Genomic DNA, 16,150 nt, shown 5'->3' on the forward strand with positions numbered 1-16,150 from the left:
CTAGTAATTCATTAATTAATTGCTGGATAAAATAAATCAATGTTCAGTGGTGTAAGGAACAGAGCCTGATTCTCAGCTCCCCTTAGGTGCCTTCGTCATTGCTCATTCTCACTCTTGCTCTTTTTCCAACATACAGTCTTTCTGTCCCAGTAAAATTATCCCTGTAAAAGACGAGACGTCGAATGTTGTAGTTCAGGGACTAAAATTCGTCACCTTTTCTACTACTTTGGTGAATGTTCCAGCCTCCGGCCCATGGGACAGTTAAGATCTATGCTCCTGATCAAATTTAGTTCAATAAGGTAAGCACAGTGATATTCTTTTCTTCCTTAGCATTGCCAATATGGGTAAGGGCCACTTCAAAAATGGATAAGTCTAAGCTGCAAAGGCGAGCATTATGTGTGAAGGAGCAAAAGGACTGTCCTTGGGCCAGTGCAAATACATGTGGAAGAATACTTCTGCCAAGCCGACATCCACACCACACCCATTTTGTTGTGGGTTTGGTTTTTTTTTTTTTTTTCTTAGGAAAAGTTCTAATCTGGTCCCGTAAACTAAATGTTCATTAGCGGTTGGACCACATTCAGTGCACTGCTGGGGCGCTTTTTCCACCTTAGTTTCGTACGAAAGGAATAGAATTCGTGCGCTCTGAGACTGCTCTGAGATGTGAACCGAAGAACAGTAAGTGGGAATGATCAAATGATTCACTTCACAGGCACAGTCCTGATCTGCACTGAAATGCTATGTAGATGCGCCCATCATCTCCTGTCAGAAGGAGCTGGAACAGAGCACCCTCAGCCTTTGTTAAAGAACAGAAATTGTTGAAGGCAGTGGGAGTGGAATGAGGAGCTGCTCAAAATTTTGGAACAAATTCCAGTTTTCTTCATCATTGTCAGTACTAATGGAGATACAGAAGACGAGGCAATGACAGGAAGGCTAGAGAAGAGGCCAGGTCTGCTCACAACTGATGCATTTGCAGTACTACCACTATCAGTCACCAGACTGTAGGAAAAGGACTGGCTTGAGAATCAGGGAAGAAGTATTTGCTCACACCGTGCAATACATCACTGAGCTCTTGCGCTGGAAAGTGGTACTGAGGGTTTACCTGACAAAATGAACATAACCCAATTTACACGCTGAGGTCAGAATCACTTATCAGAAGGTTTTCTTTTTCATTTTCCTCTCTGGCTTGTCCGTCATTTAACTGGTTTTGACAAAGATCCAGTCTTATCCTGGAGCAAACTGCAATCACAGAGGGTTCAGAGATACAAAAGAGAGAGAGGCAGAAACTAAAAAAAGTGGGAAGAATTGCTGCTACAGCTGAAGTGGTGTCTTCTAAGGAACACAGGACATTAATCTTACTAGGCTGAGACCCATGCTGCTGCTTACCTATTCTGCCTTGCAGCAATTTTAATAGACTGCTGGTTTAACCTGCTGAGAAGGTGTAATTAATAAAACCGGCTGGGAAAAAATCCACAAGAAAATTGTCAACTCTCTTTTTTTTTCTTTTTTGCTTTATGAAATCGGAAGTTGAGGACCATTTTTGCCAAAATACCATTGAACAGACACTTCATATTTCCTTCAGAAAGTTCAACTTCCTTACTTTCTGTCCTACAGTATCTCAGCAGAAGCAGGGTTTCAGAGTGTCAGGAGGATGCTGTAGAGTAGATACGTGGCATCAGGGCTTAGAGAATACTCTGCACTCTTACAGTTTCATACACTGTGTTTTGCTTGTTCAGATAATGAGCAGTGGTTGTTGGACATACTATGTGAGGAAAACAATATTATATTTATCTACTATGTATATTTATCAGGAATCGCATGTATTATTTTCTGATGTTGAGTAATACTCAACAGTTTATGCTGAGCTTATAACTGACAATGAGTTTATACTCATTGTCCCCATTTCTGTCAGGCAGATTGCAAACAGCATTGCATGAATCCATTTGCTTTGGTTGCATAATTTGCTGGTTTTCACTTAATTATACAGAAATATTAATATTGTTCTGTCAACAGTTCTGATGTAGTGGAGATCTGAATGTTTCAGTGGGCCACATAAAGAATAAGGTATTAATCAATATGAGTAATGGGGACAAATTTGCCTTTAATAAGAGGCTTGACCCAAATCGTTTTGAACTGTTGTTTAATTTTCAGATGGTTATTTTTCTTCATATTCAAGAAAATAGAACAAAAATTTGCATTATCTGACTGAATTTTAAAGAGTATTCCTGCAATATTCCATTCCTTATGCGGCAAAACCTCTGGATTATGCACACAATGAGTCAGGCACATCAAAATAAAAATCCATTGACACTTTGGCAGAGGAAGAAATAATCAAGGCTCTTTATAACTCACATTTTTTCATCATAAAGATTAATGATTATGTACTGAAATAACACTAATGCATTAGAGAAGCCTGTGGTGCTTTAGAAGTACTATTCTTTAAGTCTCTGTCCTGATGAAAACACAGTCTGTGTTTGGAAAAACAGATAAACAACTGAGTTCTGATTTTTTTTTTTTTTACTGTAACTGCAGTTAAAGAAGAGCTATTTTACATAGGACTTCTTTGTTAAGAGTTTCTACTTGAGTGTTTTCATCTAAATCCCTTTATAAAGAGCACATTATTCTTAACAAAACAGTATGCAGCAGTTACCTTTTTTCTTTAAGGTTAGATAAAAATAGAATCATGTAGCCCATTTCTTTGTGTTCTCATATTTATCAATAACTTTATGAATCTCATTTGTGACAATTATTGTTTATGCAATTTTTTACTACAGCAGCCAGAATTCCAAGTCAAGACCCAAGCCTCATTGTGCGGGAGATTATACGGAATGAAGAAGACAAGTGCGAGTTTTTTGAATTGATTGCTTATATTTAGTATGATGTATATTTAAAGGACGATCAAGTCAGGATCCTAACTGATGGGTCTGTATAAGGACTACCTAAAACACCAGGAGATGCCGGTTCCTAACATTTTCATCCAAATGTCCCTTTGAATTTTAACAATGGAAAAGTAGAAAGACAGAGAATAAACAATGTGGGGGGGAGGGGAAGCAAGCCATTTATGCATGCAAACACCACACATAAAACAGCATAAGCAATGAGAGGGAAGTGCAGTGAAATGATTTGGCATCAATCCTGATTTGCTAAGATTAAGAAGAATTCCGGAAGCGATAATCCAGGGTAACAAAGAAAAAGCTATGGGTAGAATAAAGTGAAAGCCTGATGTATGTCTTCCTCTTATCCTTTGAGGACGTTTTTTACTTGTGCTAAGGAGTGCCCTTAACAGGAAACAGCCCATGAAGGATGAGGGGAAAGGAAATGCTTCAGAGTGTGGAGGTGTGTTTATACAGAGGCTGTATCCACAGCCGTGCACTGCCAAGACATAGCGCTCTGCTGGTGAAAGTGCCTCTTAGTCTTTTTTAATGCATCCCCTTTTCCCAAGGCTGTGCCAGCTAGCCCTTCGCTCTTGTTCCCCAAACACTGGCATCAGAAGCAGCCACGGTTAAGATCATATTACACAGATCAGGATCGTGGGCCATATTCCATCTGTGGAATAACATATAAATTAAGCTGGCTGTGCAACTGCATTTCTTTGTCATATGGACTGTATATAAAGGGAAATCACTATATACAAAGGGGAATCATTATTAGGTAGATACAGAATTTTGTGTATGATAATCTAAAATAGTTGACATTGTGCTTCAATTTAAAGATTACTTTATGCGTCAGGAAAAAAAATAATAAATTTTAATATTTTTTAACATTTTAAAGGGTTAACATTCCATTTACAGGTAATAATCACGTTTTTAAAATAGCTTTTGTTACTCACCTTGTGTCATAAATGGCATATAGTTTTTTGTTTTCTTCAACTGCATTCCTAAAAAGAGAGAAAGAGAGAATATCATTTGCATGCCCTGTGTACGTTGCCAAAACAAAATGTAGTTTAGGGCCCTGATGGTTTTCAGACCATCATTGTAGAATCTAGGGATGGGGGAAAAAAAAATCTATAAATTGACTTGTTCAAACCCTGACATGACAAGATTGTAATAATCTTTTGGAAGTTGTCTAAGTGAGTTTTTAATTATAGGTCCATGACTGTGTTGCCAAGAAATGAAACAGGAAAAAAATAGTCACTGCTTTTGTGAAAAACACAATGCAACAATACGGTTTCGATAGAGCTATGTGAATAATTTTCAGGAAAGGTTTCAAATTGATCCAGAGGAACATTATGCAATTCAGTTATTTCGTTATTTTTTTATAAGCCAAACTAAAAAATTACATTGTAGTTTAATGCATGGTATTCAATGTAAAATTAAATACTTTATCTCTGATGTTTTATATATTTTTATGTGTTTAAACATTGAAGTTCATATAAAAAAGGCATATTGAAAACTTGAAGCTTAAGTCTATATTTTTGAGCTTTTTCAATGGAAATACTTATCACTTTGCAGAATACATTTTGCATTTTTTAACTAGAAAAAAGAGATCTTTTCCCTGAATGTTTTCATTGGACTGCTTCAGGACATGTGGGAACAAAGGACTCTTCTGAAATAGTGCTACTGATTTAAGAGAGAGCAAGAGGAGATGTTGTCCGAAATGTGTTGGCTTTGCTGGAATCTGCAATAGAATATAAGTTTTAGCCAAGTAGTTTCTGAGAAGGCGTGATGAATGTAAGGGGCTCTCCATAATAAGTATTGATTTGTATCTTACAATCTGATTTACGTCTCTGTGCATTACTTTACCTGTCTGCTTAGAGAAGTTAAAGAGAAGCATCTAAAAGCATGGGGTAAATGATCCCGAGTTTGAATGCATTAAGGTCCACTTACATGGGAAAGGTAGATCCATCCTGGGTTTGGTCCCTGTTCCTGGAGGGATTATGCGTTTTACATTAAATATGCACTGGCTAAAGGATGTTAACAGCTGAGTATTGTGAATGCCCCACTCCCTTGTGCACTGGGTAGGGAGACGTGAGGCCTTTCTCATGTCTTGGATCCCCTTGAGATAGTCATCTAGAACAGAACTGGTAGGGCTGGGTAGGGCAAAGGTTAGATGCCACCATCTACTCCATTTAAGATGCCCGGAGTTACTAGAGACAGTGCATAGAGCTGTCAGTTACAACACAGGACTTATGCGATACCCACGCTCTACTGGAGAAGTTACTGGAGTCCAAGGGGGATTCCTAGGAGCATCCCAATGGCTCAGGGTGCTTGTGTACGGGAACTGGGCGAGCCTCTCAGGTCAGATTCCGCCCAAGAGAAGGATCCCCAGCTTTCTATACATAGGCTCCATTAACTGAGTTGACTAGATCTCTGTTGACATAATGGGAACATCCAGTTCTCATGTAGACACCTACACCTAATCTTCAGATGAATCCAACTCCAAACTTCACAATATCTTACGTTCTTTTGATAGTTTTAGGCATCAGGATTCACAAGCCACATTGCTCTGGGTTTAAAGACCATAGTATTGCATGCCTGCAACCATGCCTGAGCATGCTATTTTGTGGTTTGATTGATGTTCTAAGTACAGTTTTGTCTAGTGTCCACGGTTATTAGGTGTCTGGTCCACCGTGCCTCGGTATAGGCTTGAGGTAAATTCTTGAGCTCAGCAAAGGAGAGAGAAAGGGAGGAAGAACAGAGAAGGGACATCTAAAGCCTCAGCACTGACCCAAATATATCCCCTGCTGATAGTCACATATCTCATATTGGCAGTCACACGGTCAATATTGAGACGAGAAGATGGCTGGGCTCTTCCCTGAAGTGCACGTGGCCACTTGCTGCAAGGTATAGGAGCAAGCACTCTACGTTTGCAGAGGCTGGATATAGAGAGTCGGGGACCATGCTCAGCCTACGTCTTCCTTTAGGACTATGCTCCCAAATACAGCCAATGACACCTGAGAGACAGACACAGCTCACCCTGTAACCATGACAACTGGCATGGGTTTTATAGCAAATTAGCTATGGGTGGAAGAGGGCACCACTTCTACATGAACACGTACAATATAGGTGGAATAAGTGTCTGTTTTCAAACCCCTTACCTAAATATATCCATACCTATAAGGTATAAAGAAACTTGCATATACTAACAGTTTCTGTTAATATATTTATTAAAATTTTCAAAACATCTTGTATGGCCACCTTGTGTTTATAACTTTTGACATCCATCAGCAAAAATGCCAATGGCAGGATAGAATTAACTTAGCTTGTTTTTTTGGGAGAGAGATGATAACAGCAAAGGGAGATCAGGAAAACAATTAGGCAAATGAAACAGGAAAAGAATCAAATTTCATCTTTTAAATGTGGAAGTTTCACAATGGGGTTTTATTCAGTGCATGATAATGCACTCCGTTTTTTTCTTCTCTTATAAAAATGTACACACATCTTGATGCTGAAATTCTCGTATTCAGCGGAGTGGTAAAATCCTTTGGTCCCTGCATTGAAAAATGCCTTCTTGTGAACGATGAGTAAATGGAGTTCATCTCTTACAGAAGTCTCCTACTGTTTCTGTCTGCCTGGCACCAAGGGAAGACATGCTTCGGAAAGTATTACAAAAGTAATTCCCCCGTCACAAAAGCACCACATTAAAAGTACTTATATTAAAAGCACTTTGTTGTATATGAATATCATTATATAATTGATTATTCCCATTAAAATGCTTTGCATCCTTATCACAACTTTAATAAAAGAACAAAACTGCTTTGAATATTGTACATGCACTTGCCTAGAGCCACTATTAAGCAGAGAGGCTCTGTGTGCAGCCAGGCAGTCGTTGATGGTAAATCAAATGGAGGGCATATGGTTTCCGTATTGCTGCTGGTGGAGTTTTTGTTGCTAGAGAGAGCTAATGTTTTGCATTTAGGATTATTAAAGTAACAAAAATAGTAACTTGTCTCTTCCCCTTTTTTCTCCTCCCAGCTCTCTTGAAGTCTCAGTCCATACAATACAGGAAAAGATGCCATGAGCAACCTATACCGGAATGGTAGGACTTTTCTGAACTGCAAAATAAGACCTTTGTGTGCTTGTTTTAAAGCCTGCACAATTTCTGGATGGTACCGCGACTCAGAATGTCTCTGGTTGGGATTACTCCTTGCTGATGTAAGCATCAGAAATTAAATGTGTAAGTCTGAGCCAGTTACCATAGGCTACGTTAACAGTACAGGGGGGAAAGTCCAAAGACTGAAAGACACTCCAAAGGCCGAAAAAGGCTAAAATAAGGTGGATGAATCACCCTCCAGAAGTACCTACTAACTGTGAACATAGCCTATACCTAGCTAGATGTCTGACTTTGGGGTATATACTATGGTATAAGATAAATCCCACCCATGGTGATTTAAAGGGAAGGAAGGCTAGATCTGTTTCAATACACTGAGCATATTGCCCTCCAAAAGCATATCAGACCAAGATGTCTTATATGTCTTTAGAATATCCCCGTTAAAGGTAAGTGGACAGCAAAGAAACAGGAAAGCTGCTGAGTTAGTACTATATTTCTGGAATTGCTGGAGTCTTTTAACTAAATGTAAGTTAAATTTTAAACAACGATCATCACTTTTTGTCACACCTTCAAATCCTACAAGGTCATGTAAAAGCAGAAATTAAGTTAAATATCATACTCATTTGAAAATAGTCTTTAGGAGAGTGAAATGTGATAGCCCTTTCTGGATTAAGGCCAGGACACGAAGCAGTGCTCGTGAATCACAGAATGCTTAACGAGTACTCTTGATGTTTTGTATCTAACAAAATGATTCAGCATGAAAATATAGATACAAAGGCTAATATTTATAGCTTGGAAGATAATGCTAACAACAAGAAAGTAAGATATTTCAGCTTCAGATTTTGAAAGTATCTGAACATGGAATGCCACTATTAAGAAAAAATTATTTTTCTACTCTGGAAAGAACTCACAAGCCATTTACAAACAGGAAGGAAAACAAACGTGATACTAAACTCCTTCTTCACAGGCTTGGAGAATGCACACCTTGTTACATTTGAACCTTTTTCATTTTGAAGTGAAGAAAATACTTTTTTTGATTCAGCCAGCATACACAACAGAGACCAAATCAAGCCCGTACTAGGTGGCTTTGGCGCAATAACTATTGGTTTAACAGCTAGATGCAAAACCTCAGTGTTAACTCATCTTCCCTGGAACACCTGCTTCTGGGCTTCTACCTCAAGATTACTCAACCCACCTTGCAAACCCTACGTCCAGAACCTTCAGAAACAGTGAGGCACCCTCACCAATGAGTCAGTAAAATTCATTTTCCCTTTTCCTAGGAGGTTCAACCCGTGCTAACCAGGTTAGGCGTTCAAGGGCATCATTGTCACACAGCATGATAGGCACTAACGAATTATTTTTAGTACCTAGAAGCCTATCAAGAAAAGCAAGAAAGTACAGAGCAAAATGCCAAATGCAAAAATGGGAAACTGTGTTTAAAACTCCCAGGATATTATAGACACAGTTATTGAATTACCATTGTAGATCTGCTGAAACCTCAGTAAGCAGCAGACGATGGAGGTTTCTGCTATAAATATAAGATTCACATAGCTATCTCTTATTTTTTAAAGTATAAATTAAGTGGATGCAAGCCAAGTTTTCATAAATAATGCCAAAAATGTTTATGTATGAGACGCTTAAACTATGTCGCTCGAGCTGAAATAAATGTTTCAGTGAACATGATTTTAAACATGATTTATTCAAATGTTATGTTAAGTAAGCATTCAATATGCTTTTATGTAATGCCGATGCCCAAGTTACATGTAATTATGATGACATTATAGCATCCTCGATCTTTCATAACCTCTCTAGAAATTCATTTTTCCCAGCATCAAGCTCCACAAAGAGTATGGAAGTGACAATGTCACATAGTATAAACGGTTACCAGAACAATACTTTTCAGGTCCAATTCTATGAGGGTTAGCCAGTCTTGACTCCTTTTGACATCAGCCAGAGCTGGGAAGTTTAGCTTTGCTCAGAAACATGCCCGTGAATTTGCGAGTCTGAACACCCGTTCGCTGGCATTTAAGAGCAAGGTCGGAAGGATGAAGTGAGAATATGTCAAGACATAGCCACCTGTTTACTCACGTTTTAAATCACTGATATTCTTGAAGGTGTCTAGTTCTAGTTCAGATCCAATAAGTTCTATACCATTATTTTAGTCCAGAGAATTTCTTTTCCTTTTCTTTTTAAGGCATTCTCTTTCCAAATATAAAAATTACACTCAACAGAGGTGCATAAATTTGCCGTGATCCTTACAGTAAAGATCTCAAAGTCACTGCAGATAGTTCAGTGAAGGTCTCAGTTCCATGCTCAGCAGAGGTCAAAAAGATAAACAAGCACTAAGAACAATCAGGGAATTAATAGAACAAAACAGGATCGGTACAGTATTTTGAAATCTGTGGTCTACCCACATCCTCTAAACTTCATGCAGGTGTCTTCCATCTCAAAGAGCTTGAGAGCTAGATAAAGGTATAGGAAAGGGCTACAGGGATGATTAGAGGTATAAAATGGCATTGGTAGGAAGAAAGAGACTTAGGTTAAGATTCTGATGTCTGGAAAGCAGATGGGGGAGGAGAGATATGATAGATGTATATGAAGTCACAGACTGCATAAATGAATATTTGTTATTGCTCATACTATAAAAAACAAAGGAGCAATCAGATGATCAGGCGGTCGGTTTAAAGCAAGCAATATGAAGTCCTTTTTCACACAATGCATAATTAAATTGTGGAGCTTCTTGCCAGAGGAAGCTGTGGAGGCCACAGTTATAAATGGGCTCAAAAATCCATTAGACAAATGCATGAAAAGGAGCTCCATCAATGGGTATTAAAATCAATGCTGTGAATGCACCCTCTGGCTTAGGAAGTCCATAAACCTCAGGCTGCTTGAAACTGAAAGGTTATACCTGGGGAAGAATGACTTTACTTTTTATCTGGCCTGTTTCTTTATGCTCCTTCCAAATTATGTGCCCATCGTCAGAGGCAGCAAACTAGACAGCAAACCACATGCAACTTTGGCGTGATTCATTATGGGAATTTTTACGCTCAATGCGATCAGAAATACATGTGTGTGGTTTACTGTGGTCCAGCACTGAAATAATTTTCACATCTTAAACTGTCCTGTTGTTTTTGTTATTATATTCTCCACAAATAAATGGCAGGTTTTGCTTCTCGTTCCTTAAGTCAGTGGTTCTTCAGAAAATCATTCAGTTGCGTATTTTTATTTTCTGTTCTTCCATCCCCTGAAGCACTTGCCTACATGCCAGGGTGACACAAAGTTTGCCGGCGTCCCTTCTACTCCTCATGAGCTATTGGAGTGCTGTCATGAAACACAGGCATTTTTTTTAAGGAAGGAAAACTTTCGGGTGCAGTTAATGCTCATGAAATCCTGTAGAAAAGAATCTCTTTACACTTTCACAGTCCAGATTATACGTTCGACAAGTGTATCTGTGTTATAAAAGACATGAGGTCTACTTCTTGGTACAAGGATTGTGCATCTTTAAGGTATATTGGAGTGCATTTCAATTTTGGTGGCAGCAGAAATTACTACTTAGAACGAAGCCCACTCTCTCAGCCTCCTTAATTTCTTTTTATTCTTTTACGTATTTTTTTCATTTTCAGAATGAAAGTTAATAGTCTGGGTAAAATAAAAATTAATTCAGGAAGAATAGTTGACACCACTTCTGAAAGGCTCGTGGCTGAGAAGGTCAGCTCCCCACAGAGGGATTTAGATTTTCCATGCAAAGTTACACGGGAGGCAGAAGGGAGCCTTGAGTTCTCATCCTGGCATCCTGGAGGGCACTGTGTATGTTGACTCGATGACCCGCATTACAAAATGCAGAGGTCACATTGACCCAACATTATGACAGTTTTGAACGAAAGTAGGTGTCGCTAACATGCTCGGTGACGAACTCAGTGCTGTTGTGTAAAATAGCCACGCCAATGAGCACATCTATTTGACAAGGCCCATTAGGTACCCCTCAGGTACTTTTACTGCAAAATTTAAAGTGCCCTTGGTCTCCAAAGAAGTTAGGGTTTCTCTGGATCGTTGCTTGGGTTTTGTAAGCACCCGCAGAAAACAGAAAAATACTTTCTTTTATTTTGTTTAAAAATAATATTCAGGGGAAAAAAAGTGGAGAGAAGGCATTTCCATGAAATACTCAAGTATTTCAGTTATTTGAAAAAATATGAGAATAATTTCTTGATCCATTCTAAACCTCATTGTGAGTGTATATATTGCTACACACAAGTACCTAAAATAGCATTAGGAATCTTTATCAGGGAGTGTAATGATAGGAGGAGGGGTAATAGTTTCAAACTGAAGGAGGGTAGATTTAGATTAGATATTAGGAAGAAATTCTTTCCTGTGAGGGTGGTGGGACACTGGAACAGGTTGCCCAGAGAAGCTGTGGATGCCCCATCCCTGGAAGTGTTCAAGGCCAGGCTGGATGGGGCTTTGAGCAGCCTGGTCTAGTGGGAGGTGTCCCTGCCCAGGGCAGGGGGGTGGCAACTAGATGATCCTTAAGGTCCCTTCCAACACAAACCATTCTATGACTCTGTGTCTCTATGTTTCTCTGAATCCCCCTGACAGACACCCCCCGGCTGCCCACCTGCACAGACAAAACTAGTCTCCAAATTGTGCACGGAACAACAATTTTAAGATGATGAAAACATGTATGATCAGATGAAGTAATCACCTGCATGTGTACGTGGTAGTACTTTCTCATAGGTTGCTACTGCTTTGTAAGTACAGATCAAAATAATTATTCTAAATGATCTTTAGCTCTTTCGGTTGTTTAGATAGGAAGTCTTTATAAATTCAAAGGCTGTCAGCCCACAGTGTGTCAGGAAACTTGAATTTAAGAGCCCAGCCCTTACATTTACATTCCTAGGTTATGTTTCGGAGTTGGCTGTAGATGTTGCCTTTGGGACCTTTAAGTGCATTATATCATAGCCTCAAGCTGTACTTTCTTTTCTCCACAACTCTTCTTTAAACATCAGAAGTTTTGATTTAAAAGAGAAACAAGCTGGTAACAGAGCATGTGTATTCTGCATTTTCCCTACTTCACATCAAGTGTGATGGTGAGAGAACTGTAAAATGTAGTCATGGCAGTCTATGAAAAATTGGAAATGTTCTATGAATTGGAGAACATGGAAATGTTCTTTGCTTTAAAAATGAAACAGAACTAAAGCATTTTTATTTTATGCGCTTTTGAGATGTGCATATGTACACTTAAACTGTCCTGAATATACTGGGACATCCCACCATCTGTTATAGTAGAGTTTTATTCTAATTCAGTGCTTTAATAGGGCTCAGTGGAACTTTAGCAGCTAAAACTTTTTTTTTTTTAAATGCAAAATGAACATCCAGTGACACTGGAATACTCTCAGCTCTCCTCTTGACTTTGCTAAAAAAGAAAATGTTGACTTTTTGAGAATGAAATGGTTTAGATATTTTTATTCAAGTGATGTTTCAAAATTCCCTCTATCTTTATTTTAAAACACTGTGAAGTACTTAAGTCTGAAAAAAGACTGCTGAAATCCAAAGCACACGTTCCAACACCTCAGTTTATCAATAATTTTATAAACAGTTTTAGATAAGCCTGAAATAATTTTCTATTGCCAGTAAAAACAACAAAAATAATCTGTTCATATCCCTTTATTTATTCATATTTATTCAGTATTTATTCATCCACTAGAATCACCAAATTGCCTGTTTTCATTCGTTATCATTTTTATAAATTGTGCTATGCATGCAAACTGGCTAAAAAGGCTCTAGTACATTTGGTGCTTTTCTTTAAAAATTCTCAAATGTTGTGTATACATATATTAGACGATGTAAAATTGAGGCATCTGAAACCTCAGAGAAGAGAGTAGTTATTCATCTCCATTTAAAAATCCCACTTGAGGAATATGGGGCAAACAGCATGGAATTAAATCATTTATCAATGTCATGCCGTGAGTCCTGGTTATAAGGTTTCCCTGGCAGATAGGGAAGAGAATGTTAGTCTCTTCATACCCCATACTCTGTTGTAACTTCTAGGAAATATAAGTGGTATTTTCCCCTATGGAAAACAGCTCTACATTCAATGGTGCTTTAGACAAAATAAATCAATTAGACATCCGTTTTACAGTATATCAGACATCCTAATACCCTTCATTTTGGCATGCATAACTCATTTATAGATTTATTATACATGATTAAATCCAGATTAACTTTTAACTCTAAACTGCAGATTGCTGGAGTTTGGGAGTTATGGAGGATCTGACTTCCCACAGAACATTGGGTGCCAGGGAATGCAATTTTGGCCCTTGAGCAAATGAGATACTAATTCCTTTACCACCAGAAAGTTTCTCATTACTCCCAAACTACCTGCCTTTTTTTCTTTTTTTTTCCCTTTCACCCTCCCCAGCCCCTTGAAATTTCGGCACGTGGACCCCAGGCAGAGAGTGGGGACTCGGAGAGAGACCCAGATCAGACTGGGACTGCAGCAGGAGGGCCTGGAGGCTGAGGCTGGACCCTCTCGCAGCCTTCCCAGCCCTTCATTGCTTCTAAGCACAAGGGAACTGCCCTGTCTTTTGGTGTCTCTGTAAGTACTTGCCCTCTTCTTACTCGCTTTCTGTAAGTTTCTATGGGAAATCAGTGAAAAGGATATTTTGGTCTGATCCAGCATTTCCATTCTGCTGTGCTTATAACTGTACAGAGATTTGCCATTTCACGAGGTGTCCGTACATTTAGCAGCAGTTTTAAATCTTAACAGAATTTCTCAGTAGAAATGTCTATAATGAAAATCAGCTATAGTTCGCTGAACTTTAGATCCAATTTCCCTTTTTACTTTAGAAATCAACGTCATGTTATGCTTTACAAATTTTCTTGCTTTTCATTCAATGCATAAAATCTAATAACTTTCAGAAAGTTTAAAACCTCATTCTTTAAAACAGTAGCAAATTGAACAAAACACATACTTCGTCAACCTTTATTCTTTCCCTAATATGATCCCTTCAGTATTAAATGAAATTGCTACAAGTCCACTGTAATTGAGGCTAGACTGAAAGAAGAACCAATGGAGCTGACAGCTTCTACATATCAATGTGGTATGTTCTGGCGTCTTTTCCAGTTTCCCTCCTGGAAAGATTAATCTAGCTGTTGTAACATAAATCATTTCTTAAAATCATATTTCTTCCTAATCTGTTTTCATACAATGCATCCAATCCACTTAGAACAATAATTAAAAAGCAATAATCCTTAGAAAAAGAAAACATTGTTCTGACTAACAACTTACTCTTCATTTTTCTGCTAAATTAAGGGGCTTATATGAAATTGTAGGCCAGATTGTGCCTCACACAAACATGCCTACTCTGGAGGTTATGGCAAGCTGCACGGCCCGTTGGGAGCTCTGGAGCTCCGTCAGGCGCAGCAGACACGGGCCAGATGCTGCAGCTTCTCCGGCCTATGACGTGCCCTCTTCTGGGGGTTTGGCCAGGGTGGAAGATGGCTGGGGTTTATCTTCTCCATTTTGGAGGATGGTCGATAGACCAGGAAGGGGAGTGCAATGCAGGGGCAGCCCTCAGTAAAATGCACGACCCTGCCTTGGGAGAGAGCGGGAGCACAAACACACGCACACACACCTCACGCGTTGTAGTTGCCCTCCTTGTTCCAGGGTCTGGCTAGCGTTTGGTCAACCTTTCCCTTAGGAAGTATCTCTTATGCATTCTTATGGATGAATAAAAGCGCTTGAGACTCCCATCACCTTTAAACTGTGATAAGACCAGAGTGTTTAGGGCTTTATCCACATGAGGGTGGTGCCATTTTTAAATCTGATGTGACTTTACCTGTTGATACTCAAGGGTCACCCAGATTAAACTGAGAAGTTTAATACTGCCCCCCACACCCAGAGAGCCGTGAGCCTCTGTAATGCCATGGGGTGCACCGTTGAATCTGGGGGCATGCCAGGCCACAAGTTTTCCCTTCTTTTTCTCTAAAATGTATTAAATGTCAGGGCACAACTTCTCTGCTGCATCAAGCCTCTAAGCTGTCGCTTAGCCCTGAACTGCTGCCTAACCCTTCAGGGATTAGAAGGGTGCTTAGGTATGAAGATACAGAAAACTCATCGAGGAGGAAGGGGACTGCTTTGAGCACTCTGGCCGGTCCTGCATAGGGAACTGGGATGAGAGAGAGTAGGGAGCTGGTGATATCCCAAGTGAAAGAGAATTTGGGGCAAGTCTCTGCCTCTTCTGTGCAGCTCAGAGAAATAGAAAAGGCCAAAAACATCTGCACAAGTTCAGACTTCAGAAGAGCCAACACAGAGGAGAGCTCAGCCGGGGCTTAGCATGGCTACAAGAGCCATTTTCTAAAGACTTCAATGGAGGAATAACTCTGTTTCTCCTTTGGAAAGAACCCCACCGTACTGCTACATAGTAGCAGCATCTACCAACTCCTACTATAAGCAGGTTAGCCTGAACTGTGGGGAGCACCAGTAATCTTTGAAGACTCTGATTTACCATCCGAAGTGGAAGCTGGGTCATTTTCCTTAGAATTAGATAGCAGGAAAGCTTTGTAACATGGGCAGCATGGGATATTCCAGGGGGTTTATTTCATATACTCATCATCAGAAGTCAGAAGATTTTGCCAAGGAAAGCATTTATCTAACATCTGGGACAGACGATTTAAATCTTGTGCCCTATCAAACCACACGGCTATCCTTATTAATATTTCCCTCCTATCACTGAGAAAGACTTGACCACATTGTAGGGTGCACGGAGGATCAACCCATTTGTTCTTGTAAGGTGCTTGTCTATTTCCGTGTGTAGATGTGCACACTTCTACACCTGAGTTTGCCTTTTTCCCCTCTCCTACTATTCTCTTCTACTAGCTAGCTATGCACTGGTACTATTAAAGAACATTTAGTTCATGATAACTGACATTTTCATTAGAAGCGTCTTAAATAGGGAGTGGATAATTCAATTTCTAGCTAAGAAAAAGAATAATAAATAAAATAATGCTGAAGCCATCTTCTTGTTCCTTCCTAATGGGAGGTTAATCGTTAATCTTTTAGCCACTGGGGAAATAGATACAAGGAAAGATTGGGAGGAAAATAATAAAAATAAATAAATAAATAAAGACTGAAATGAAATTACCCACATTAGCAAAGTTACCAATA

The 16,150-nt window shown here is 39.2% G+C and overlaps 1 protein-coding gene across 1 annotated transcript in view; it reads right to left on the reverse strand.

Annotated features, from left to right (window-relative positions):
• GABRB3 (gamma-aminobutyric acid type A receptor subunit beta3) overlaps positions 1-16,150 on the reverse strand; it is a 196,441-nt gene that overhangs the window by 116,299 nt on the left and 63,992 nt on the right. The window contains exon 2 of the mRNA XM_054205675.1: positions 3,827-3,874. Within this exon, the coding sequence (XP_054061650.1) occupies positions 3,827-3,874 (48 nt within the window). The remainder of the gene's footprint in view (positions 1-3,826; positions 3,875-16,150) is intronic.

This window comes from Rissa tridactyla, chromosome 1 (genome assembly GCF_028500815.1).
Source record: "Rissa tridactyla isolate bRisTri1 chromosome 1, bRisTri1.patW.cur.20221130, whole genome shotgun sequence".
NCBI classification, from domain to species: Eukaryota; Metazoa; Chordata; class Aves; order Charadriiformes; family Laridae; genus Rissa; species Rissa tridactyla.